Source organism: Theobroma cacao, chromosome 7 (assembly GCF_053813885.1).
Source record: "Theobroma cacao isolate CCN51 chromosome 7, ASM5381388v1, whole genome shotgun sequence".
In the NCBI taxonomy this organism is placed as follows: domain Eukaryota; kingdom Viridiplantae; phylum Streptophyta; class Magnoliopsida; order Malvales; family Malvaceae; genus Theobroma; species Theobroma cacao.
The window spans coordinates 9,551,404-9,575,580 of record NC_142645.1 but is presented as its reverse complement, the minus strand read 5'-3'; the positions used below and the strand labels follow the sequence as shown (position 1 = coordinate 9,575,580).

The following is a 24,177-nucleotide window of genomic DNA, read 5'->3' as shown; positions in this document are numbered from 1 at the left end:
AATATAGCACTAGTCAGTGCATAGTATGGGGCACTTCTCATATCCAAGTTCCTGTCTTTATTATTTTCGATTCAGGCAAATTACATTATCCAGTGTCTCAAGATAACCATGACAAACTCTAGATACTCATCTCGATCTAGCCATGTATCTGCTAAGCTATGAAATGTCCATAAAATACATGTACATTTCAAAGAACACCACCAAAGCATTAATGTCCATCCAAAGTAGAAATGACGTATCACTCCTGCTTCTGCTTCGGCACAGTGCGTCTCCAAATTCCTGCCAATATACTACCAAAAATTGAGTGGCATACGCTGGAAACTGCACATGGTACTGCAGTCAGTGGATTTTGGAAGTGCTGAGAAGCAAGAACAAGTCCAAGAACCGAGTTCTGAAACATCAATGAGTTGATAAAGGATCAATCTTCATGAAAAAAGCAAATGAATGGAAGAATAATTATTACTCCTGAGTTTGATTCACCAAAAAATCATCCACAGCATGCTACTATAACCAAAAAAGCACTATGATAAATAGTACTACTGTTAGTATTCAATTTAAACTACTATATTCAATGTTTTTAATGTTCTAACTATATTGACAGTGATGTAAAGAGTCCCTGGGTGAACAAAAGAGGAACTACTTTCATTGAAATCTAACTACTTGCAAAAATTGCATACCTGCATGCCAACCTCAATAGAGATGGTTCGTGATGATGCCACCTCAAGCCCTAGCACCCTTGAAAGAATATAGCCAAAGAAAAATCCAGATGCATGAAGAAGGGATGAAGCTAGCACAACTTGTTGACCAGATGCAAGAATTGCTGAAGCACTCTGGGCAATTGCATTTCCACACAGAATAGCAACAGTTCCCACAGCAATGGGTGGCATCAAAGGAGAAACAAATTTAACCAGGCCCTGGAAATACTGATTTAGGAATGCACCAGCCAATACAGGAAGAAGAACAACCTGAGGTAATAGCATGTTAAGAGTACAAATCACAACAAGGGATCAACTATATTTGCAAAAAAGCAACATGACAAGAGATTTCACCTGCAGTGTTGAGATTAGCAGTCCAGCTGCATCTACTGCAACATATTGCCCAGCCAGCTTGGCTGTGAGAAAGGGGGTCATAATCTGCAATATAAATGGGAATAAGAAGATATTATCTGACATGATGACAATAAAATGTTTTATGGATGTGCTCCAACAGATGGTACTGTGAATCCTCTCATTATAATGTATGTCAATACTCTACTCAATTGTGATTCAATCTTGCTTATCCCATGATAACCTAGTTGGTTCTTAAAAGAAAGGTGATTGGCGTTTCCCAAGCCCTTAAATGAGCCAATGGAAAGCTGAACTTAATTTTAACAGTACCACATATTGTGTTTGCCATATATGTTGTACAGAAATCCAGCCTAATTGTTCTTTTAAAAGGAAAAAAAATGAAAACAGAAATGGAAATTTTACACCAGATAGCCATTACATGAAAATGTGGGAAAATTATGGCATAAAATATTTAATCATAGCTCAGAACTCCCCAGTGTAGGATCATCATCAATCACAAAATTGTCCCACAAGTGGATACCATAGTTAAGAGAGGATAAAGACTAGAATCATTGAAAATATCTTTAAAACATCAATTAACAAGAAATAGAGGATGCAACATCAATTCTGGTTGACCAACCACGGCTGACAAAGTGCTTGCTGCAGTCATCAACACGGAAAGTGCCACATTTCCTCTGGAAGATAACAAGATCATCAGGTCTTCTGGCTAAGGCATCCACAATAAATGAAAAAGCAATGATACTGATAGACAAATTTGCATACCGGGCAATATATGTGACAATGTTACTTGCTGTACCTGGAATGAGAAAATGAAGCACTATCAAAAGGGAGACAAGGATGGAAAAGTAAGTACGTGCCACATATGCAAAGAGTGACTATTAGCATACCACCAGGGCAGCAACCAACCAATATTAAACCAGCCGCATAGTGAGATGGCAAATTTAAGAGCTTGCTCACAAGGAACCCTGACAAGGGCATCACCTGCAATGAGTCACCAATTGTCTTCTAGTTTATATGTACTTAACTAAAACAGTGTGTGTGTGTGTGTGTGTGTAAAACATACTTCAAATGCAAAGCATTAAGACTAGGAGTACGTTTAGATATGCATAAGTACAGAATTCTACTGCCCTCACTACAAAGGCATTTACCCCATGTGTATTCATATTGTTGCTGGATTGCTGCACGCTATGAAGTTGTTCAGTTAGTTACTTTAAGTTTATGAAATGAGCTTGAAATAGTGCTCAATGATTAACTATAAATGGTCAAGTCATTTAAAATAATGAGCTGCAACTTGTCCAATTTGAGAAATGGGATGACATCGAGATTGGGGAGAACAGAAGTTACTCAAGAAGTCAAAACTCAAAGCATCAAAGTATTCAAGTAGTGCGTTACCAGTTTGGCAAAAAGTTGCAAAATAGTAGGCAAGCGTAAACTTCTAAGCAAGAAGCAACTCAAGAAAAGGGTAACGTATGTAGTCACACATTTGGAAAAACCATCACGCAGAAGCATAGCAACTTTTACCAGATCCTACATTGCAAGCGAATAAAGTCCTATAGAAATTCATAAATATAAGAAGACATACTGCTTGATAGTGCTTATTACTATGACATGCAAATAGATAAAAATATCGATTCAGATTTGGCAAGGGAACAAATACTGTTCATTTGTTAAAACAATAGTGAATTCTTTTTATTTGGTAACAAATCTAGTCAAGTAAATGTAACTCAACTAGGAAAAAAATTAGACCTTTTTACCATGTCAGCCCCAAGAAATCCAGTTGACAATCCATTTTATTGGATTAATAATGCCATTGACTAAAGTTCCTGGATACACTATGGAATTTTGAGTGACATTACTTAAAATTACAAACTGTTACTCAAAATAAATGAGATTTATATCACCTTGGCTCGTAAATTTGATCAATATACTATTGTCCAAACCTATGATTGTGATGATACCATGTCATGACTCCATTGGAAATTTCAAGGGACTCGAGTCTTTCATGATCAAAATTCTATATATCTGACATGGAAATTTGAAATTACATATGATATTTTGATTCATTAAACTTACAGCTGATCTGAGTGATAGGAATGATCTATGTAATAATTTGTCCATGACTAGCCACCAGAAATATCAACAACAAGTAAAGAAGAAAGAATCACAAACCGAGTATTGGAGAACAAAACCCGAGATCAACTCTTTAGGCATAGCGAGGGCACCACGAAGATCATCTAGAGTAAGAGTCATGCCCATACCAAGCATAGTAAGAGTAAGGCCAAAAATGTTCCACCTGGGCGTAACCCAACTGAAAGAAGTCGGCTTCAGTAACCCAAACAAACATCCCAAAGAAACCCATATCGGAAATGCAGTGGAAATCACTTCACCGAGCCACTCAACCCAATCTCCGAAACTTTTCTCGTTGTTAAGATTGTAACTCTCTGATGAAATACTGCACTGGAGTTGAAAACGTTTTGAAGTCAAAGAAGTGGCGGTTCTTTTGGGTGGTTCATGGGATTGGGATCTAAGCGTTAAGTCAAAAGGTGATGAATTGGAAGGTTTGGGAAATGAAATGAAGAGATGTTGATGTGGTGGTTCGTAAGTCGAAATGGTTCTTGATTTCAGTTGAAATTTGAAGTTTGTTGTTGCTTGAGGGCATGAAAGTGAGGACTGCATTTCTCTCTGCTTCCTTTTTTCTGTCCTTTTTTGGCTTTTGAATAGACAAGTTATAGAAGAACAGCAGCAGTAAGAAGCTTAGGACAAGTGAAGAAAATTGTCAACAGCTTCTTTTATGTTGGGACCAACTAATGGTTAGGACAAGAGAAAGGACAATGTTCCTCTGTCCTTTCATTGTCAATTGCAACTAAATTACCAAAAGAAACCTCTCTATTCCGGCTTGTCAACTTGGCACCTTCACCCATACCCAATAGCAAATGCAATCCCAATATACACTCATTACCATTGACATTTGATTTATTTAGAAAGTACATTTTGTTGTGTCTATTCAGACATAACTAATAAATGTATGACAAATTTACATTACTTCTGACTGAATGGAGCTTGACAGTGCAAGTTGGGTCTATTTGTGCCGTTTGTTACCCAACTCTATCAGGTATTTGATGACCTGATGGTTGTACTTGTACACAGTCTACGTACGATGGATTGCAATTAAATGGCGAAATACTCAAATTGGGAATAAATGTTTAGGTATTTTTTTAACTAAAGGTTAAATGTTTCAAATGTAATAATTAAAGGTTATATGTTTTCGATTTCTTACCGTTCAGGATTAAGTTGACAAGTAGATAAAACGTATATCACACGTGATATAAAATCGTATTGAAAATATAATTATTACATATCATATGAAAAATTTTTAATTATTACATGTCATGTTAAAAAATATAAATATTATACATATGTGTCATATTAAAAAATTTAATTATTACACATCATGTTAACAAATATAATTGTTACTAATCACATCGATGATTTAGTTACTATATTTTATATTAAAAAAATATAATTATTATAATCATATTAAAAATTTAACTATTACATACCATAATAATAAAATTATTACACATTTGATTTGACAATAAAAAAACATTTTAACCAAGTTACCTTTTCATATCTTACCCTTTTAAATCAACATTCACGTCATGCACATATTTTACACACATCAAACAACTCTCACCTTAATCCTTAATTGTAAAACAATAAAAAAATATTTGACCGATTGTTGCAACTACAACATTTAACACAAAAACCCAAAATTTTTGACCCCAAATTAAACATTTAATCCAATTAAATCCATGTATAGCAAATTATTAATAAAATGTTTTGATAGGTAGCAAAATTATTTCTTATAATTTGTTTTAAACAATTAAAATATTCACCATCTTCAAAGGTTAACTCAAGTTAGAACTTTTTGTAAGGGACAAGGGTTGGGGGCATTAATAATGATAATGTGATGACAGGTAATATCTTGTTCAAAAAACAGAGGGTCTATAACACAATCTTGATCCATGTACAGCAAACACTTGATACTTCCTTGACACAGTTTCAGCGTATAAGATGGTCAATACAACATCCATATAACCTCAAGGGGAGTTTGTGCCATAAAGCTTTGAGATTATAGTGAATATTTATGGCAGGTGGCGGATGAGATCAGCAACTTTCATCTTTTATCCACTTACCTGCAAAATAAGGACATTCATTTTCATAAGTCAGTGAACAATACTATACATGGGAACTCTTTAACAGCGCTAGTGTTAGCTGCATACCATGGTGCACCCCATGCCACATTTGAAACATGTCTAGTACTTGAGCACACTGTACCCTACAGGAGGACTTAAAAACTAGACGCCAATCATCCGAAACAACACTGGTAGATCTTCTGATCAACAAAATCTTATCCAAGCCTTTAACATTATATGCCCATCCATCATTTTGATGCAGAAAACATCATAAAATCAAATCATTGAACATCTCTAGTTATAATTGCCAAAGCAGATCAAAGCTTGCTAGCTAAAGAAACTCTCTCTTCATTTACCACCTCATCTTGTCTTACTGCTGAGAAAAAGATCATACAATGAGCTTGAAATGGCCCTGGTATTAGGCAATTTGGTAGAATTAAACCAAAATCACATAAATCTTCTCGTATTTCGGTTGCCCCAAGAAGCCTAGTGAAATTTCCCAACATATATCTTCTGGTATTCTCTGTCGCCCCAGGAAGCCTAGTGAAATTTCCCAACATAACCGGCGGCGATACAAGACATAGTGCCAAACCAATAGCAGTCACTGGCTCACTGCCACCGAAAGCAGGAAATGTGCAGAAGATCTTGACAAGACATTAGCTCCAAAAGCAAAATTGGGGAAATCCTTATATTTCCTGTAGCACCAAATTACAAAATAAAATTTTCATTATACTCTCCATAGCCAGCAAAATTTGAGAACGTTAACCTTTAAACCCCACCTTAATTGTCTTCAAACCCAGGCGAGAGGACTTCAATAATATCTAGTGCTCAAGAGGCATAAAAGATGTGAAAGTTGAGGTAGCACCATGTATTGAAGACATTACCAACAGAAAATTGAAATTTCAATTCATCAATATAGTAATCAACATAAAGCATAAAAAAAAAAAAAAAGTAGAGGAATCATGCATTGATTTTGATTGTGCAACATCATACTGAGTTAATACTTTTGAGCTGGCTTTAGAGTGTAACTGCAGAGAAATATGTGCCCATTGTTTAAATTTCAAAGGCACTCTGGCAAGAAAACATGTATAGTTAAATCAAGTCTCAAATGACCTTTGAACTATGCTGTGTGATACACAGCCCTGGTCTCTTTTCCTTTATGGGTATAACTTCAATTTTAGCAGTTCAGGGTTTTGTTATATGAGTTAACATTGCTTTTGTGATCTAAGGGTAGAACTGTAAATACATCAATTCCTCAGCCTACAGAGACTTTTATCTTCATTTATCAATCTTTCATTATCTCCTCCAAAATATAAACCTATTTTCATCTGAAAGCCATAAAGCCAATTTATGTAACATATTCAAATCCTAATATCCCTTATTTCCCAGATCTAAGCCCTTTATGAGTTGCCATATATGTAGAATTTGTAAAGGTTGCCTTGAATCCGTTTGGAATACAAGGAAAAAAAACCTTTTTCTCAGCACCAACAGCCAACATTATTAAGGAGTAAATCTCTATTGGAAATTGAAATCTTTGTTTACATGACGAAAACTTGATGATTTTATTACCTCCTTAGGCTCAAGTATGATCAAGAATCCCTAACCCTTTTGGTAAAAATCACGTATTATTGTCTCAGATATAAAGTGTTTTAGAGAGAAAAGCAAAGGCTTCAAAAATGGGGTAAGCTATATTTATGAAAGAGCTGGAACCAAATTTTTATAAAATGTCTTTTGATGGACATTTTCCTCCTACTTCATGTGAAATGGGAAAAAAGATCATCTAATTAACCGAAAAATGTAAAAGAAATCACAAATTACCTGTTGAAGATTAGAAAGTACAAGGTGTAAAGGAATAGTTAGGCTCATATATGCTTTTCATCCTCAAACTGAGGTACTTAATCACAGTTTAGGTAATTTTATGAGATGTGCTGCAAGGAAAAACAAGGCAATTACTCTCGCTTATAGGTACAAACTGGTTTCATATACATAGTAGGGCTAGAGATTACAATGGTTAGCATACATTTTGAAGGTTTGCCAAAATTTGCTTTAGGAATTACATACTATTGGATTAAGCCATTTTCCCTAATTTGAAAACTTGTACCTAATATTACTTACTTGATTTGCCGAATCATTTGATCATTGGTCACACTTTCAAAGAGGAACAATAATTCCCGATAGATAAACTTTTGGAACTCCTTTATTTCATTCTAGTATGCAAGGTAATCTATTCTAGCTACCACAGCTTTTGTCCCATAAGGAAAAGACTGAAGCAATTTTAGATAAGAGAACTGTTTCTATCTGGATGCAAGGACATGCCTAACAACTTCTGAAATTCTAGGTGTCTTTTCTTTCCTACTTTAGTATTTATTGCCTTTCAGCTTATGTAGCATCTGCAAGGCTCAGGGCTGCAGCCTGCAATCTTAACACTTGACTTTTTTTCATAACCAGCCCTAGAGCATCAAGCATAACTCCAATCTGTATATTAATAATAACTACAATTTTCTTCAACCCTAAACTTCAAATGCAAAATACTGTAGTCATATACATCACTGAGATTTATAAATCCTGCATCAGCAAGCCATCTGTTCTGCATCAATTTGGTATTTTAGCATTTAAGGCAGCTAAATTCATCATGCATTACTAAACATTAGATAGCTTAACCTTGGGAGGATTTCATATACTTAATCATGTGCAGATTTTTTTAGAAAACCACAATTAATAATTTCGGGGATGAATAGCCCGATTCTGAAATCTAAAGCCAAATAAGAGTCCAGCCGGCTGTAATGATTTTATTGTAGGTTATTTGTCATAAGAAAAGCTATTCAAGGAGGGACACTATCTATGTTGCCTTCTACGAATAGCTAACCTGGTCTTGCTACTAGGGGATGAATCTTTCAAAATAATTATGAATATAATTAGCCTCTAAAACCTTTGAATGATATCAACTATACAAAACAATGAAATATCTATTGTGCTAACATACCTCATGTAACTCAGACATCATTGGATAATCACTGAACCAGAAAATTTGCAGGGTGCAAGTTTGTAAACCTGAAATGGAAATATAGAAAGGTCAAATCAGATTGCAAATAGCTCACATAAGGTACTACAGCATGCATAAGCATAAATAGTTAAAAATTTAAAAAGAAAAAAAGGGAGATAAAATAAAAAGAATATGACAAGTAATAGTTGAATAAGGAGGGAGAGAGATGTGATAAAAAGAAGCGGGGGAGGAAGAAAGAAAAGGAGATAATAACTATCAAGATAGATAGCACCAAGTTTTATTTCCTCAAGCCACTAATCTAATATGAAAATAAACAGTTAATTTACAATATTTGACCAAATACTACCAATGAAGATCACAAAGCAACCATGCAAGTTCTTGAAAGCGGATAGAACAATAACATATAACATAATTGCATATAACTAGATCTGGGAATGAGGGCAGAATCAGATGCCAGAACAGCAGCCACAGCATAGCGCAGTTGCTATCACATGCTCACACTTGCACCTCGGAAGAATTTATGGTGGCACATAAAAAAGACAGGGCAAAATGATGCATGCTCTTTTCAGATAAGAATGCATTTGCACTTTGATCTACTTGAAACAACTCTAGAAAAATCCAACATAGAAGTGTAGAGTTCTGAATCCAGGAAAGAAGCTAGTGCAAGATAAAAAATAAAAACAGTTCAATTTAAGGTATTACTTTAGCTTTTCTACAATTCTTAAACTATGTAGGATGACAGACACTAGTAGCCACTTGTACTTCTTCATAAGAGCTCAACCTGAAAACATAGCCTATTCTTTCCTTGCACTATTACTTGTACTGCTATTTGCTTCTACATGATGCATAACAACTTAATTCCTTGACTCTTCACCACTAATACCTTCATCAAGTTGTCTCTTCAATTATGTTTCAGAACTCTGCGCTTCTGAGCACAAATGGGCTATTGTCCACTAAAACTTACATTCAAGAAGAACAAACCAAGCCTGCTACGTAACTATGTAAGAAACTAAATGAACTGAAGCATCATCCACTCACTAATAGCTATCCACTCATAAACATACTGCAAAGAGACAATATAAAGCATATGACATATTCCAAATAGCTCCATAGAACAAGTGTGAAACCATCACCACAGTTCACACATTGTACTTTCTCAGTATTAAGTCACAAATAAACATACAACAACATAGGAATGTCACAAGGCACAACTCAACCATGGATTGCAACACATACAAATTGCTACTAATAAGGCACTACTCAACCATGGATTGCAACACATACAAATTGTTACTAACAAGAAACTTCTGGCAAACTACCCATCCAAATGAGGAAGAGAATGAAAATCCTTGTACGACGAGCACAACCAACAATGGAAAACAAAAAATGAAAAGAAGGCGATTTTCTCAGAAATTTATGTCACTTACTTGACCAGAAAACTCATCCAGCATCATCATTGTTGACCATGTCTTGGCAATGTGTCGCATACCTCATGCAATGAATAAGCTTCTTCCAGCACTTACTTGCTGTTTCCCAAATGAAACAAGACATGGATGGAAATCTCTTTTAAGGGTTTCTCTTGATCCCGTTTTCACAGAATAAAGACATTGAGGAGATACTTCCAACCCATAACAAACTCATCTATTCTCAATGATTTGCTCCCACTGTTTAACTGGTTGCATTTAACGGGCCCCACAGCAACTAAGACAATGATTTACAGCAGGTAACATGAAAATGGACTCCTATTAGGGATGACTAATCAGCACAAATCCATCTTCTTGTAGCAGTAGTAGTAGCAGTAGAAAGAGAGGAAGAGAGCGAGGGAGGGAGAGTAGACTAGAATTTACAAGCACACAAAATGGTATCCAGTAAGCATAAGATCTGACTTACAAAACTTAAATCTAAGGATCGCATGCTGATGTAAAACAACTACCTAAAATCTTCCTGAGACCACCAAGCCCCAGTTAGCTCTTATAACCAAGAAATAGCTTAAAGCTTATCTCAAGACTGGTCAGGGCTGAACCAAAATTCATATATAATGACTTTAAAAAGAAACAGACTAGTATTCACTGACGCAACAAGATTATAACTTAAAAGACTAGCCAAATACTTATCTAAGACTCATTGCTCTAAGACCCAAATGAACAAAACAGCATAAAGGAGAAAAGAAAAGGGAAGAACACTGACTAGTAAAAGGAAAATTAGTTAGTAAGAGAACATTTGATCGACAACTTAGCTCTTTGATGTTTAACCCTATGAAAATGTGAATACATAAATTATGGAGAAAATGTAACAATAAATATACACACAGACACCAGCAATTTACTTTTAATGATGAAGAAGAGAAGCAGCAACTGCGACAATAACGGGAGTACCAATTTATGCATCCAAGCAACCCAAGGTTGTTAAATCAAGAGGAAAGTCATTGTAATTTTGTACAAACTCAGATCAAGAAAGTTTAAATACAATAGGATACAAAGGATAGAAACCACTATTGTAGATATTAAGTAAACACTAAGAAATCCCAAAGCACATTGCCCTTCAATCATATAATGGCATATTCCTATCCAAAGGCAGACATACGCTACAGGTTTCAATGTCTGAAATAGTTTATATAGGCCATAATATGAGCTAAATTACTTCATTACCTTTATTGCCAGATCCTACTTAGATGCCATCACTCAATCCAAAAACCCTACAACCAGTCTTATCCCATGTCACTAAGTTTGAAGCAATCTGGGTCTTTTGTTCACCTTGTGAAAACAGAATCTCTAATCCTACAATCTGGGTCCTGGTTCGAACAGGTAAGATATAAAATATTAAAGTACCCCAGCCATAAGATTTACAATTATACCACCTCCGTGTATTCAAGAAAACCTTATTTGACTTAATGATTCCATAATACCTAAAAATTCCAGAAGTATATTCCTACACAATTCCATAAAGTTGAAATAAGCATTCAACTTAACGGAAGACAAAGATTAGGAAGTACAGCTAGAATGTTACTTATATTTCCAAGACTAACACAAAAGAACGAAAATATAAAACGACATATGTAACTTATTTGTTATAACAACAGCAGTTAGCTTTTCTTTGCACTTGGGCTGCAGTGTTCATACAACTTCATGCAAATTTTAGAGAACATCATTCCTGAATTTCCCGCATTAGCTAGGGGGAAAAAACATTGTATAGGCTGTACAATAAAATAGTTGATATAACCAACCTTCCAGATGATAAGAGAAGCAAGTCAGACATATTTGGTCAAAGCAACAGAGGGCAGCCAACAATCCTACTCTCCTTTCCAAAACTGTGATATAGGTGGCAATAATCCCAAAAAAACACTGGATGCAAACCCTGATGAAGTGCTCTAGTATCCTAGATTACAGACTTTGTAAAAAAAAATACTAAAGAGAGGCCGGTGGAAACCAGATAAAATTAGTAAAAAAGTCTACTTGCTCTGACATTTATAGTGAACACCAGGTGTCAGCTACTGTCTAAATAATACATGCCCCTCAATCATTTCAATGGGTACAAATGAAATAAAAATCTATGTAAGATGGAGTTAGGAAAGGCTTATGATCTGCCAGCTAAGTGAACAGATCTTACCTTGACATTGATTTCATGACACACCCCTCATTGATCCCATAAAATTATAGATGAAGGCAAATTAAAAAATAATCATAATATAAAAGAGTGCCAAAGCAAAGTGCATATTGTAAACTGGGAGCAACATTGTGCTCCTGCTCAGTGCAAATCTTAAAGTTTAGCACCAATCTTACATAAAATTGGGAATCTAGAGTTTAGATATAGATCCAATGGTACAATCTTGTAAAGCTCAGACTTAAGGCTAGTTTCAGGAAACAAATGGACAAGATGCAACAAAACTGGCAATCACATCTTAATTGCAGGCGAAAGTTGCTAGAATATTCTTCTATTATTCTGAGTTAAACTGAAAGATTACACAAAATTAAGGTCCAAACTATAGAACAAATTTTAAGGACTTTTACTAATACACAGAAAACTAAATAGAAACAATATATGAAGATCCAGAAATATAATCGTACTCAAACTGAAATTCTTGGACCAACACCAGAAGGTGTGCCCAGCATATGTGGAATCTAGTAAACTCACATCAACTTAGAAAAACTATAGAGAACTTAAATAAACTAAATCAATGACAAAGAAACCAAGGAAAACATCAAAACAGACTCAATATTTTTTTGAAAAGAAAAACAGACTCAATATTAAGTAGAGATGGATCAAAAAAGGTCAACCAATAAGCTCCAAATCTCTTCTTCATATTTCCTTTCCTTAAATCTTTTTCTTCAATTAAAGGCGTTTAAAGCATGCATCACCTTAACTTAAAAGTAGAATAGGCTAAAGAGCTAATGATAGAAAGCAATGATGATTACTCTCCCTAATACAGTTAGATGGAAACTAAAACCACTTGGCTGTTTGCACAATCCATGTAACTTTGTTAAGGAACTCCAGGAAAACTTAATGAAGCAAAGCGCATAAGCATTGCAAGGCTGCCAGACTGAGGCAGCAACAAATGGAAAGACAACTCACAAATAAACCAGAAAGAAGGTCAGCACGGATGTAATAGTAATCCTAAATGGAAGAGGTCCACAAGAAAACATAACAATTACAAGCAAGAAGACTTGCCAAATTTGATATGTTGCTAAACCGTGTCAGAGATAGGAGAGCCAGAAGCAGTTCTGCAACTAAACAGCATAAGTTCAATTGAACCCAGATTCCTAGATATTGAAGAGGCAAAAGCAACTGCAGCAGCATATATGCTTGGATCACAGGAATTGAATTATTCCTACTCTTCAAAACCAAACATCTAGCCTCAAAAAGGCATGGCAAGGTCAGATCTTTCTTCACATAATGAATTGGTGACATTCAAACTTCATAAAAATATCTATGAAAAGCACATTATCACATTGAAATACTTTTATCATAAATGACCTGAGAAAATACTTGCATGATAATATCATGACGAAAAGAGCATACTGCAACTTCAAGCTAATATGAACTGTCAATGTTTTTAGGTACAAATTCCAGAACTTCTATCATGATATAATAGTTTAAACCCACACCTAGAGAACTGATAAGTTGCCCAGAAGTACCAGAAATCATCATATTAGCATGATTTGAAAAATCACTCTAGCGATGTCCTTGAGCTCTCTGCATGTCATATGCACCCCAGGAACCTGCAGCAGGACCATACTGAGGGTAACCATCCACACCACCTTGAACCTGAAATACAAGGGGAAAAACTAAATAACGAATCATTTTTAAGAGAAAATAATCCATACATAAACAACTTGCACAAGAAGCTCCCATGCCAGTCCATACACATAATATTTAAGCCCAGACGCCAAAAACTGTTGAGAACATACATAAAACAACACAACTTACAGGATTCATGCCATAGTTGACAGGATAAGTATTTCCAGTATATCCAGCTTCAGGATTTCCATAATTTGCATTATAACCAGCAACTGCTGCAAATTTTGGACAAAAATTTAATTCATAAACAAGGGAAAACAACTGATCAGTCTGTTACATAGATAGAAAAATCAAGCTCCATACCAATTGATCAGCCTCATAAGCTTAAGGAATCATCACTACTCAAATAATAAAGGTCGCTAGTTGAACTAATCAAACAACTAACTAGACCCTAAGTAAAATGACATTGTCACAGCACTTCAAACCAGTAACGATTAGCATTAAGACGATTAAAGGAAAAGGCAGATTGAGTGAAAACCAACCCAACTTCAGCGTAGAAACTTAAACTTGCAACCAAAGATCATATCATAAGAATAGCAAACAGGAAAGAGCAGTACATGAAACATTGACATGTAAGCGGCAGAAATAAAATTCTCTATGCTAGAAAAATAAAGCTACATAAAATATCTCAACAAAGGGCTTGCATACCAGGATTACTACCACCAGCGGCACGAGTTCTCTTCTCTGCATTAGCAATCTCTGCACGAAGCTTTTCCAACTCCCGAGCCATTGAGATCAATTTTTTCTCCATCACCTGGCCATGTTCATAATTCTCTGCATATCCTTTCTTCTCATACTCGATGGCAGCTCTAAAGGTCAAGAAAGACATACAAAATCATCAGAAAACCAAAGTCCATAGAACAATTTAACAAAGGCAAATAAATGATCCAAACAAAAACTTTTATTTCATACATACAACTATTGTTCATTTCCATAAGAACTCTCATATAAGAAGAATTTGAAAAAGGAAATTAAAAAAATTGCAAATTCTCACCTTGCACGTTGGAGTTCCTGTTTCACATTTTCAATCTCTGCCTTCAAAGCAGGTGCCTGTTGTAATTCGGTCATAAATCTAGCCAAATCTTGACTCATAACCTGAACCTGACCCGTAAGATCCTGCCTCACAGCATTAAGCTGCTTAATATCAGCATTAACCTTAACAAGCTCGGCTCGCATAGCCTCCGCCCCACGAAGATCAACCTCCAATTGAACTGACTTCTCATACATCTCCCTCATCTGAACATCCTTCTCCACCCTCAACGAATCCACATAATGAGCCATCCGCTGCAACTCATGCTGGGCAGCCTCCAGTTCCTGCTTTAATGCAACATGAGTTGCTGCCAGCCTCTGATTATCTGCAAGAAGGCCTTGAATTTCTTGGAGTTGAGCTGCAAGACGCTCTTCAAAGATTGCAGGGTGAGGAGGGAGGCCTCTAGGACCCAACCCGAATTGGGTTTCTCTTATTTCCTCAAATAAAGCAGGGTGAGGCGGCATTGGTCCTAGACCTCTAGCAAATGGGGGTTCATGTACCGGAGGCAGTAGTCCGCCATGAGGAGGCCCTTTCATTGGAAGAGTCGGAGGCCCTCGATTCCTCCCAGACATATCTAAATTAACTATCCTTCCTTAAAATCAATGTGAAAGAGTTCCAATTGATAAACCTGATTAAAATTATTTCATTTAAATCAATTAGTCAAAAAAGAAATTGAAACTTAACTAACAAATTATGAAACTAAAAGGCAGGCAATTTCTACAATGTTAAAGTAGATTGCAATTCTAAAACCTAAACATAATGAGCTGTTTCATTACCGGGAAAACTAAAGAGAAAAAAAAATCTATATATATGCATTATAGTTAAAATTTTCAATACAAACCCTAAAGCTAGCCGTTTAGTGACGAAGAAAATTTCAGCGAAAAGCGAGAGAATCACTTTCTCGCGAAACAAACACTCGGCTTTTTCATAAGCAGGAAAATGAATTCATCAGGTAAATAATAAAAAAACTAACAAAATTGCTTACCTTTGAAATTTTAACAACTCTCGAGGAATTGATTTGAGAGAGACGGTGAAAGTCAAGAGAAAGTTCTCAAGAAATTGAGAATTTCCCTTCTTTTTTTTTTTTCCTTGAAAACGCTAAGACGTGGGATTTATCAAAATTAAATTGATTGATTAATTTATTACATCGTTCGAGTAGTAATTTATTAGCTACGAAGGAAGGGTGAATTACATTAGAAATCCAATGGTCCGTTTATATTGAGAGGTAAAATATTTTTTAAAAAACGTTTTCAAATACTTTATTTAAAAGATAAAATATTTTACAGATTAATAAAATAAATATTCATTAATTATATAAAATATTTTATTAAATGTAATCATATGAATTTAATAAATATTTAAAAATTAAAAACTATTAATATTTAATTTTAAAAAATTTGACTTAAAATATTTATATTTAAATTATTCAATATTATTAAAATTTAAAAATAAATTTTAATAAAATTATTCAATGCAATTAATATTTTTATCTATAAATTGAATAAATTTTATTAATAATTATAATAAAAATATTACAATAATCATCTTTTAATGAACACATATTTAAAGATATAAATTTTAAATGTTTTACACAATTAATTAATATTGATATTTTAATAATATTATGGTTAAAAAATGATGAGATGAAATTTTTTTGAGAAATTAGAACTTACTTTCATTATAATATGTGGTTAAATATTTTGAAAAATCACTACTAATTTTTCTTATTTTTATTTTTATTCTTAATTTAAATGTAAAAATCGTTTAGTAATAGCTTTTATTTATCATTTTAATTCCAAATAACTCCACTAATGATGGTGAAAAATATTTTTTATAATAAAAAATATTTTTAATATTTTTATTAAAATAATAAAAAATTAATTTTTTTTAAAAAATATTTTACATAGAAAAGTTTTTCCTAGCAATTTATTTTCTGATTAGCATACAGATGCTAAAACCCAAACAATATATTTGGGTAAATAGCGCAGAGACCTATTTGTTAATATATTTCAATAAACCTTAATTTAATTTTTTAAAAGTATAATATTTAAAAAAATATCTAAATTATTTTTAAAAAATCAAACAAGCATTTAAATTTTTATATTCTTATTTTGAGATAAATAAGTCATTTTAGCTAATGATTGACTTAATCAAAATGTCACTTTTTATATTATGTTACGTAATATTGATGTGGTATTAACGTGATATATTGATATATCATAATGGATGATGATATAACATGATGACATTATTATATCATATTTTTCACTTTTCACATTAGTATCACATGAGTATAAAATGACAATAAATATTTTAATTAATGACAATTAATCAAGCATTAATTATAAGAACTTATTCAATCTACAACAAAATATAAGAACTTGATTAAACACAATAAAAAAACCTTATTTGATTTTTTTAAAATAATTTAAAATTTTTTTAATATTATGCCTTTTTAAAATGTATAAAAAAATAACTTTATACCACTTGTCAATTAGTATCACAACTTACGAAAGTGATGTTAGGGTTAAAGTAAGCTTCAACCAAACTGAGTTCTTTTACTTTATAATTAAAAAAGTTGTACAACGAGAATTTTATATAATTGCGTGTGATAGAATGTCACGTATCACATATAAATAAAAAATTAAAGAATATTGAGTTTATAAGTAAAAGCTTTATTCTACTTATTAAATTTATCTTTTTGGGTTGTAAATATGGACTCATGACAAACTAATTTGTCAACTATTTTATTCAAGTGACTTTTTGAATTTGCACTCTAATTTAGAGAATTTATCTTAATAGGCGCAACTATTTTATTTAATTTGGACTATTTAAAAAAAAATCAAATAAGTCTTTATTTTTTGTTCAAGTGACAAACTAATTTCTCTTAAAAGTCTTCAAACTATTTTAAAAAAATTCAAATAAGTCTTTATCTTTTACATTCAATTAAGTCCTTACACTTTTATTTTAAATCAAATAAGTTTTTATATTTTTATTTGAATCAAATAAGTTTTTATAATTAATAGTTAACTTAGTGAAAACCTTACTTGTCATTTTATATCACAAGGCACTAACATGATATGTTGACATGTTATAATAAATAATAACATGTCATATTAGCATTTCATAATTGATGATGATAAAGCATACTAATATAACATGATTATGTAGTATTTTTCACTTTTTACATCAATGCCACGTCAGCATCATGTGACATAAAATGACATATGATAAATTGACTAGTCAAAATTAGTCAACTTTTATTTATAAAGATTTATTCAATTTAAATAAAAAATTATAAAAACTTGATTGAACTTAATAAAAAAATAATAATTTATTTGAATTTAGATTCCTTTTCCGAACATTATAAAAAAAAATCATATAGCAAATTGGGTCCCTTATTGGACTTCAAACTATTTAATTTGAGTTTGGTTTGTATTAAGTTTGCCCAAGTCTTGACCCACCTCGTTGGGCTTCTTTAGGTCTTAATTCAACAATTTGAATGGAAGTCAATGGAGCTTATAAGTTATAACGGTGTCCAACAGCATTATACCTTTATTCAAATAACCATGTTTATTTCTTACTTTTTTTTTGTTTATATAGAACGGGAATAATAAAAAAAATACTCATCATTCCAACCTTGCATGTCTCGTGAATTGCCTTTATTACTGTGAAACGGTGGGATATGTTTCCAACGGCTAAACACACAAGGTGAAATAGCAGCAGGCCATGGCCTTCAGGGCCCAACTGGCGGTGGCCCTCATGTGAAGCTCACCCCCCATTCCACTTCCCTCAAATTAATATCTTTTCATCATATATACAACTATGTTTCACCTCACTTCATCTTTTGTGTTTTTTTACCGAGAATCCATGGAAGCTTTGTGGGATTTGGAGGAGAAATGGAAGCTGACAACCCAAGAAGCTGTCCTCCTCTTAGCCTGTGCCGCCTCCGCTGTTGTCGGGCTTTGTGCTGCGACGGTCCTCAAGAAGAAAAGAAAGGCCCAAAAGAAGCAAATGGTGGACCGAGACCGGGTTGCAGATGGAGCGGTACATGCCAAATGGTGTGAGCCTAGTTGCAACTGGGTCTCAGCTAAGAGGGTGTTCATGGGCTCAGCGATGTGGAGTGGAGCTAATAGGTGGGGGGAGAGGAGCTTCGGTTGGGAGGAGAGGCCACCACCGTTGCTTGGCTTGGAAGGGTATGACTCATGTGCAGGGTGGCGAAGCCATAACTCAGACTCACCGGTATGGCAACGGCCGATACTTATGGGGGAGAAATGTGAGCTCCCACGGTTTAGCGGACTCATTTTGTATGATGAAAGAGGGCAGTTGCTTGATCATTCTGCCAAGGGAAGTTCTGACCAGGAAGAGACTCTCCAGGTGATCAGCATTTCCATAGCCAAAAACCCTTTTTAATACAATGTTTTCACCATGAGCAGGATTTAATGCATTTTAAGTAGCAAGTACACTTCTCAACTCACATACCAGAAAATTCCAGGACTTGGGAGCTCATTTCTTAGCTAACATGGCATTGGTTATCTTTTGCAGGAGGAAACCACTGGACGCATAAGAACAACTCTAAGGGACCTGCTCTAATTTTTCCATGTAAACCAGTTGTAACAAGAAACAGGGTTTTCAGCAATGTGATTGAGCTTCTCCAGTCATGTACAAATTGTCCCATGTCCTCTTGCATTTCATATATAAGTATCTAAAAGCGCTATTTCATCTTTAAATAGTTATATAGTCATAGTTGCTCAGGCTAAAAGAAAATCTTGTCACATGATTTAGCCTACTAATACTTGAGTTCATAATCAGTAGCTTCACTCCAGTCAAACCCCTGTAATCGGTCACTAGGATCAAATCTAGTAGACCATAAAAGGCCACATCTCATAAATTATTTGCTTCTCTGCTTACAGTTGAAAGCAACTCCAGAGACCAATGGCATCCTGTTTATGATTACCAAAACTAGTATTTATGAGCATTTGAATCCCTCATTTTAAACCAAGGCAAAAAATCCATCTACTAGTATCATGTATCAACATAGATATCTTTACAGAGTTTCCGAATGTCCTACCCTTTAGCAGCTGAAGATTTTAACTGCAGCAGTTACTTCTGGTGATACCCACTTTGCCGTTAGACTCTAACTTCTAAAGATGAAATTACCAAGCAATTCTTATTATGACAACTGAAACAAAGACTAAGCTGAGTACAACATGATTGCCCGGAATTCCTCCTATCTTAACCAATGACACCCTCAATAGCCAAAAGCATTAAAAGTCCACTAAATGTATCTAGCTGAACTTTGAAGACACATGTATTAGCCTTAACATTCTAATTTCTTTTGTACATTTGTTTTCAGCTTCCTCAACAGAAAAACTTTAACAGAATAATTTAATTTATGCAGAACTTATGAGAATTCTTCTCAGTTCAAATTTCTAGCCTTTTAGAACTCATTAAATCAAAACATTCACGGTAATAATTCAAGCCCTGCATGAACTTCATTCAAGTCTGATCACAACATAAAAACCGCAGGCTATAACCCATGAAACATTGATTATAATACTCTCACTAACAGCGGTTTTAATAACAACTTAAAATGTAACCTCCAAAACCCTCCCTGCGAGTGGTAGCAAATCAACAGGGGCAACAATGACATGAGAATTGAACAAAAAAAATGAAAATAAAATGCTACCTAGAAACCAGAAAGGAATTTAAAACAATAGAGCCATGTGTTTAGTGAGGTTAAAGACAGAAACTGAAGGCTGACATAGTGCAAAACAATTACGTGAAGCAGGCACGTCTTACAACCTCAAATCTCTTCTGGTCACCATACCATCTAGTAACGACAAAATTTTGAACCATTTTTTATAGACAATTTGAATTCTGAATTTATACTTCTAAATCTAGCAACAGCCATATGCTGAAATGATCTCCATACTTATAAAGAGAGTCATTCATATGGATTCAAGTATGCACAATTTTAGCAATTCATATGACTCTTTGCTTGAAGCATTTGGCCTACTTTTAATCATGCTGAAAAGTAGTTAGGTGCAAAAGGAGTAGCAATCTCTAGTCCAGTCAATCTCAAACTGCAATCACTTTTTAGTTCATTGGCGTAAGCAGACAAGCCTTGATGACCCGTCTGTTACTAATGAAAGTGTCAACACCCTTTATTTAGAGAAAGAATTGGAACATTTTTCAAACAATAAACCGAATGAAATAATACATCAGCATTTCCATCACTATACACCCTCAGCATCAAAACTTTCTGCCTGCACATCATCGAAAAATCCTCTCAGCATAGAAACAAAACACATAAGCAATTACCTTTCGTACAGAAAGCAACAGTTACGCATGTGACACTATGAGCGGTTCTCTGGAATCTTCCACAGATTTTCTTTTATAATAGAAGTACAACGCCAGTTGTACAATCCCCAAGATAGTTCCTATTCCATTTGGAACCTGAAAAATAAAGAGGCAATATTAACACATGGATAGATAACTTTTATGTAGAAAACAAGGTGTTGTGAATGTTAAGAGGAAGCTTACATAAATAAAGGCATCAAAGTTAAAGATGCCATATAGGAAGAACGAGGTGCTCATCAAGAATGTAGAGAGGGAGAGATAAAATGGCATGTATTCAACACTCTTTGTTTGAATTACTAAATTCTGAGGACAAAGATCAAGTCAGACAACATGTAATTAAAATTTTAAGCGATTTTAGATAACAATTTAATGTAGAGAAAAGCAGTATTAATGCTTTTAATCAACTTACAATTATAAACAATGGGGAAGCAAACATTGATATGAGAGAACCACAACTCAATAACCCAACAAAGATCCACCGTGCTTCTCTATCAACTATTTGCATGCTCCCAGCAACTATGATTGCAAGGAGGCCAAAAACTCCCAGTAGCAATCCAAGCATCCTCATCTTACATCAACATAACAAATGAATATGCATGACAGTGCAGAGTGAAAAAGACTGCTCTTAGGAAAAGAAATTAACAATAACAAAAATGCACATAAGTTAGAACGAACAAGTAACCTTTTTCTCTTTATCAGCATATACAATGAAGAGGATAATGTAGGCTATCTGAAAAACTGCACCAATTGAATTGACGGTCATAACTGGTACATTGTTGTGAGATATTAAGGGCGTGCCATACCACGTGCATATCATGCAGTTCAAGAGGGCATATACATAAGGCAATCCCGAAAACTGCTCTGTTGACTGGTTTCTGATAATTCTCCTAAATGTGGGTCTGAAAATTTAAAGGAAAAGCAATGACAAAATATTCAGAGGATAAGATATAACAATGTATTCATTTTGATTACAATTACTTGCAACCTGGAATAAAATACTTAGGAGTGGAACATACATGGGTGACACAAACAGCCCAAAAGCAAAGATGTTCCCTGCAATAAACAAGGATCAAGATCAGAATGGAGTTGCTTTATATGATTTTTGCAATCAGAATTTTTATATATAAAGCAAAGAGCCCCTAAATTTATAATATGTAATTATACTATGTTTCATCAACAAACTGAATACAAAGGTATCATTGCTGCATGTAAAGCATGCTGACCAGAGGTGGAAGGGGCAGTATACCATTCAGAACCTAGGGTCTTGAGGTGGAACAACAACAAACAATCACAGGTGCAAGCAATATTTTGTGTTGATGCCTCTGAAAGATCATCGCAGCTCAATTTTTAACTCTAAATTAAGCTACAAACAATAGATATCAATCTTTGAAGATGATTCCATTTCCATTTGAAGTTTGACACAGAAATTAAATGGTAAGATTACAAAAAATTTAATATAATACTAATAGAATTGATGTTTTCTGCCCCAAGAAGTCACATTTAAGTACCCTTGACAAAAATGTTTTCCTTTTACTAATAAGTGTCCTCACATAGCAAAGGATCAAAAGCATAGAGGGAATGCCAGGGTATTCTTCTAAACATTGATCAAATAACAATTGCAGTTTCATTCTTTAGAAAATATAGCTTTCCATGTTTTAGCTGAGAGGTTTCTATTTGTAGTTAACAAAGCTAGAATCTAATGAATTCCCGCTCTAAATGGAAAAAAGATTAAATAATTTCAAATGAAAACAGGATTCTTTGATGGAAAGCCAATGAAAGTTAATTAAAAGTTTGAAAGCTTTAACAAACTGAGAATGACAACCAAGGAATATCTCTTTCTCAACTCCGTATTACTCCCTAATTTCCAGAAATCAATACGAGTTCCCCCAAAATAGACTGATACCCAACCAAGAAGTAACACTTTCTTGACTAAACAGAAGGAAGTTAGAATTTGAAGAATAAATTCTGCATAAAAAAGATAAAATTTTGAGCACTCCCAAGAACAATATCAATATTTTCTGCAACTTCAAACAAAACCCAATTCCCAGGAAGACTCATGATCATCCCTCAAACGCCAAAAATCTTCAAGAATGGACTAAAGGGTCTTTCTTAATCCAATCAAAAAAATGGAAACAAAGAGCTTTTAACAAAAACTTTAGTCAAATCAGTCTGTAAAAGAAAAATATGTACATGAAAAATTAATTTTACGAGAAATAAAAAGGAGGATAACAAAGTAACAGAGAATCAGACTAAAGAAAAGAAGATTTATTACCGGCGATGCCAGCTGCATCTCTGCAGACCGTGAAGGTATTGGTTAGAATAGAAACAAACATCAAAGATATAACTCTCTTATAGACAAAAAGGTGAAAATGCTACAGAAATACAGACCAAACAAAACCAAACCAAACCAAAAACCGAGTGTTTTTCTCAGAACAACAAGCTCCCTCCCTACCCACTCCTCCAAAAACTTTTTCTTTCTCTCTCCAATCAATCTCTCTCTCTCTCTCTCTAAATTCTTTTCCTTTTTCTCGTTAGAGTTTCTTCTGTCAACATTGCCACACGTTTCGGAAAAATATGTGAAAAATTAGAGAGTCCCCCGTCCCCACAAAACTTCCATCTTTTGATGTGACGGTCAACATCCAATGTAATAAGGTTTGTTTCTTGTCTTTGTCATCCTTCTTAATCAGCTTTGTAATTTTGCAGTAAGTTTTAATGAATGAAAATTTGCTAAATTAGAATAGGTGTTTAATCTTTATCCATAGATATCTATTAACAAAAGCCTGAAGCAATAAAATATATATTGACAAACAATTATTGCAAAGCGATAATAAAGTAGTCCCCACTGGGTCTGGGTAGCATTTCATTTTCAAAGCTTTCTTCTTTCTTGGCTCTTTCATTTTGGCATGTGCTCTGTTTTTTTGCCTCTTCAAAATGAGAGTTTTGGAAAAGTCCACTTTCCGCCAAAGGGGATGAGCTGGCGCGTGCACCTGAACCACCAGTATATACTTCTAGCTTCAAGTTTGTTCCATCTAGCTGTCAATCTCATCCACGTTACTCTATTTTTCTATTTTATAACTAGCTTAGTCATTTTTCAGCTCTTTCTTATTTTATCTACGCATTTTGTTTGTTTTTATTTGCTTTTTTTAAAATAATTTTAATATTGATCTTTATTTTTTAAATATCATACGAAATTAAATTTTGACATAATATTTAAAAGTACTT

The 24,177-nt window shown here is 34.1% G+C and overlaps 4 protein-coding genes across 12 annotated transcripts; 1 reads left to right on the top strand and 3 right to left on the bottom strand.

Annotated features, from left to right (window-relative positions):
- Positions 1-40: 40 nt before the first annotated feature.
- LOC18594413 (Sodium Bile acid symporter family) lies at positions 41-3,866 on the bottom strand. The gene is made up of 7 exons (XM_007021959.3): positions 3,237-3,866; positions 1,955-2,048; positions 1,830-1,863; positions 1,687-1,741; positions 1,050-1,133; positions 678-965; positions 41-391 (listed from the first exon to the last, which is right to left on the bottom strand). Exons 1-7 carry the CDS (start codon positions 3,741-3,743, stop codon positions 239-241), a joined length of 1,215 nt encoding a protein of 404 aa, XP_007022021.3. The 5' UTR covers positions 3,744-3,866; the 3' UTR covers positions 41-238.
- Positions 3,867-4,956: 1,090 nt separating this feature from the next.
- LOC18594412 (structural maintenance of chromosomes domain protein) lies at positions 4,957-15,733 on the bottom strand. Of its 9 annotated transcripts, none has more exons than XR_001928808.2 (9): positions 15,578-15,733; positions 14,557-15,220; positions 14,211-14,371; positions 13,692-13,777; positions 13,370-13,529; positions 8,247-8,314; positions 6,043-7,191; positions 5,351-5,958; positions 4,957-5,263 (listed from the first exon to the last, which is right to left on the bottom strand). XR_001928808.2 is itself a non-coding variant. In XM_007021957.3 (5 exons), exons 2-5 carry the CDS (start codon positions 15,162-15,164, stop codon positions 13,437-13,439), a joined length of 945 nt encoding a protein of 314 aa, XP_007022019.1. In that variant the 5' UTR covers positions 15,165-15,220; positions 15,578-15,733; the 3' UTR covers positions 13,206-13,436. The 9 variants fall into 9 exon arrangements, 3 of the variants coding, with proteins under 3 accessions (XP_007022019.1, XP_007022018.1, XP_088664275.1); XR_001928810.2 differs by having other exon boundaries at positions 6,043-6,084; XR_001928812.2 differs by having other exon boundaries at positions 13,400-13,529.
- Positions 15,734-18,068: 2,335 nt separating this feature from the next.
- LOC18594411 (uncharacterized) lies at positions 18,069-19,322 on the top strand. The gene is made up of 2 exons (XM_007021952.3): positions 18,069-18,969; positions 19,138-19,322. The coding sequence occupies exons 1-2, from the start codon at positions 18,418-18,420 to the stop codon at positions 19,183-19,185; spliced, it is 600 nt and encodes a 199-aa protein (XP_007022014.1). The 5' UTR covers positions 18,069-18,417; the 3' UTR covers positions 19,186-19,322.
- A 1,337-nt stretch (positions 19,323-20,659) lies between these two features.
- SWEET2 (Nodulin MtN3 family protein) lies at positions 20,660-23,572 on the bottom strand. Its single transcript, XM_018124911.2, has 6 exons — positions 23,228-23,572; positions 21,972-22,008; positions 21,638-21,854; positions 21,365-21,523; positions 21,139-21,258; positions 20,660-21,051 (listed from the first exon to the last, which is right to left on the bottom strand). Exons 1-6 carry the CDS (start codon positions 23,286-23,288, stop codon positions 20,938-20,940), a joined length of 708 nt encoding a protein of 235 aa, XP_017980400.1. The 5' UTR covers positions 23,289-23,572; the 3' UTR covers positions 20,660-20,937.
- Between the last annotated feature and the right edge of the window lie 605 nt (positions 23,573-24,177).

What these genes read in the sequence shown, in the direction of transcription:
- LOC18594413 (XM_007021959.3), bottom strand. Translation starts at nt 3,743, where the DNA reads ATGCAGTCCTCACTTTCATGCCCTCAAGCAACAACAAACTTCAAATTT. An exon ending in TGCTAATCTCAACACTGCAG is followed by an intron (nt 966 to 1,049) that starts GTGAAATCTCTT and finishes CTATTACCTCAG; the next exon opens with GTTGTTCTTCTTCCTGTATT. An exon ending in CTATTGAGGTTGGCATGCAG is followed by an intron (nt 392 to 677) that starts GTATGCAATTTT and finishes TTGATGTTTCAG; the next exon opens with AACTCGGTTCTTGGACTTGT.
- LOC18594412 (XM_007021956.3), bottom strand. Translation starts at nt 15,164, where the DNA reads ATGTCTGGGAGGAATCGAGGGCCTCCGACTCTTCCAATGAAAGGGCCT. An exon ending in CAGGAACTCCAACGTGCAAG is followed by an intron (nt 14,372 to 14,556) that starts GTGAGAATTTGC and finishes CTTGACCTTTAG; the next exon opens with AGCTGCCATCGAGTATGAGA. An exon ending in CGCTGGTGGTAGTAATCCTG is followed by an intron (nt 13,778 to 14,210) that starts GTATGCAAGCCC and finishes CAAAATTTGCAG; the next exon opens with CAGTTGCTGGTTATAATGCA.
- LOC18594411 (XM_007021952.3), top strand. Translation starts at nt 18,418, where the DNA reads ATGTTTCACCTCACTTCATCTTTTGTGTTTTTTTACCGAGAATCCATG. An exon ending in ACCAGGAAGAGACTCTCCAG is followed by an intron (nt 18,970 to 19,137) that starts GTGATCAGCATT and finishes TATCTTTTGCAG; the next exon opens with GAGGAAACCACTGGACGCAT.
- SWEET2 (XM_018124911.2), bottom strand. Translation starts at nt 23,288, where the DNA reads ATGTTTGTTTCTATTCTAACCAATACCTTCACGGTCTGCAGAGATGCA. An exon ending in ATGCTGATAAAGAGAAAAAG is followed by an intron (nt 21,524 to 21,637) that starts GTTACTTGTTCG and finishes TGTTGATGTAAG; the next exon opens with ATGAGGATGCTTGGATTGCT. An exon ending in ACTTTGATGCCTTTATTTAT is followed by an intron (nt 21,052 to 21,138) that starts GTAAGCTTCCTC and finishes TTTATTTTTCAG; the next exon opens with GTTCCAAATGGAATAGGAAC.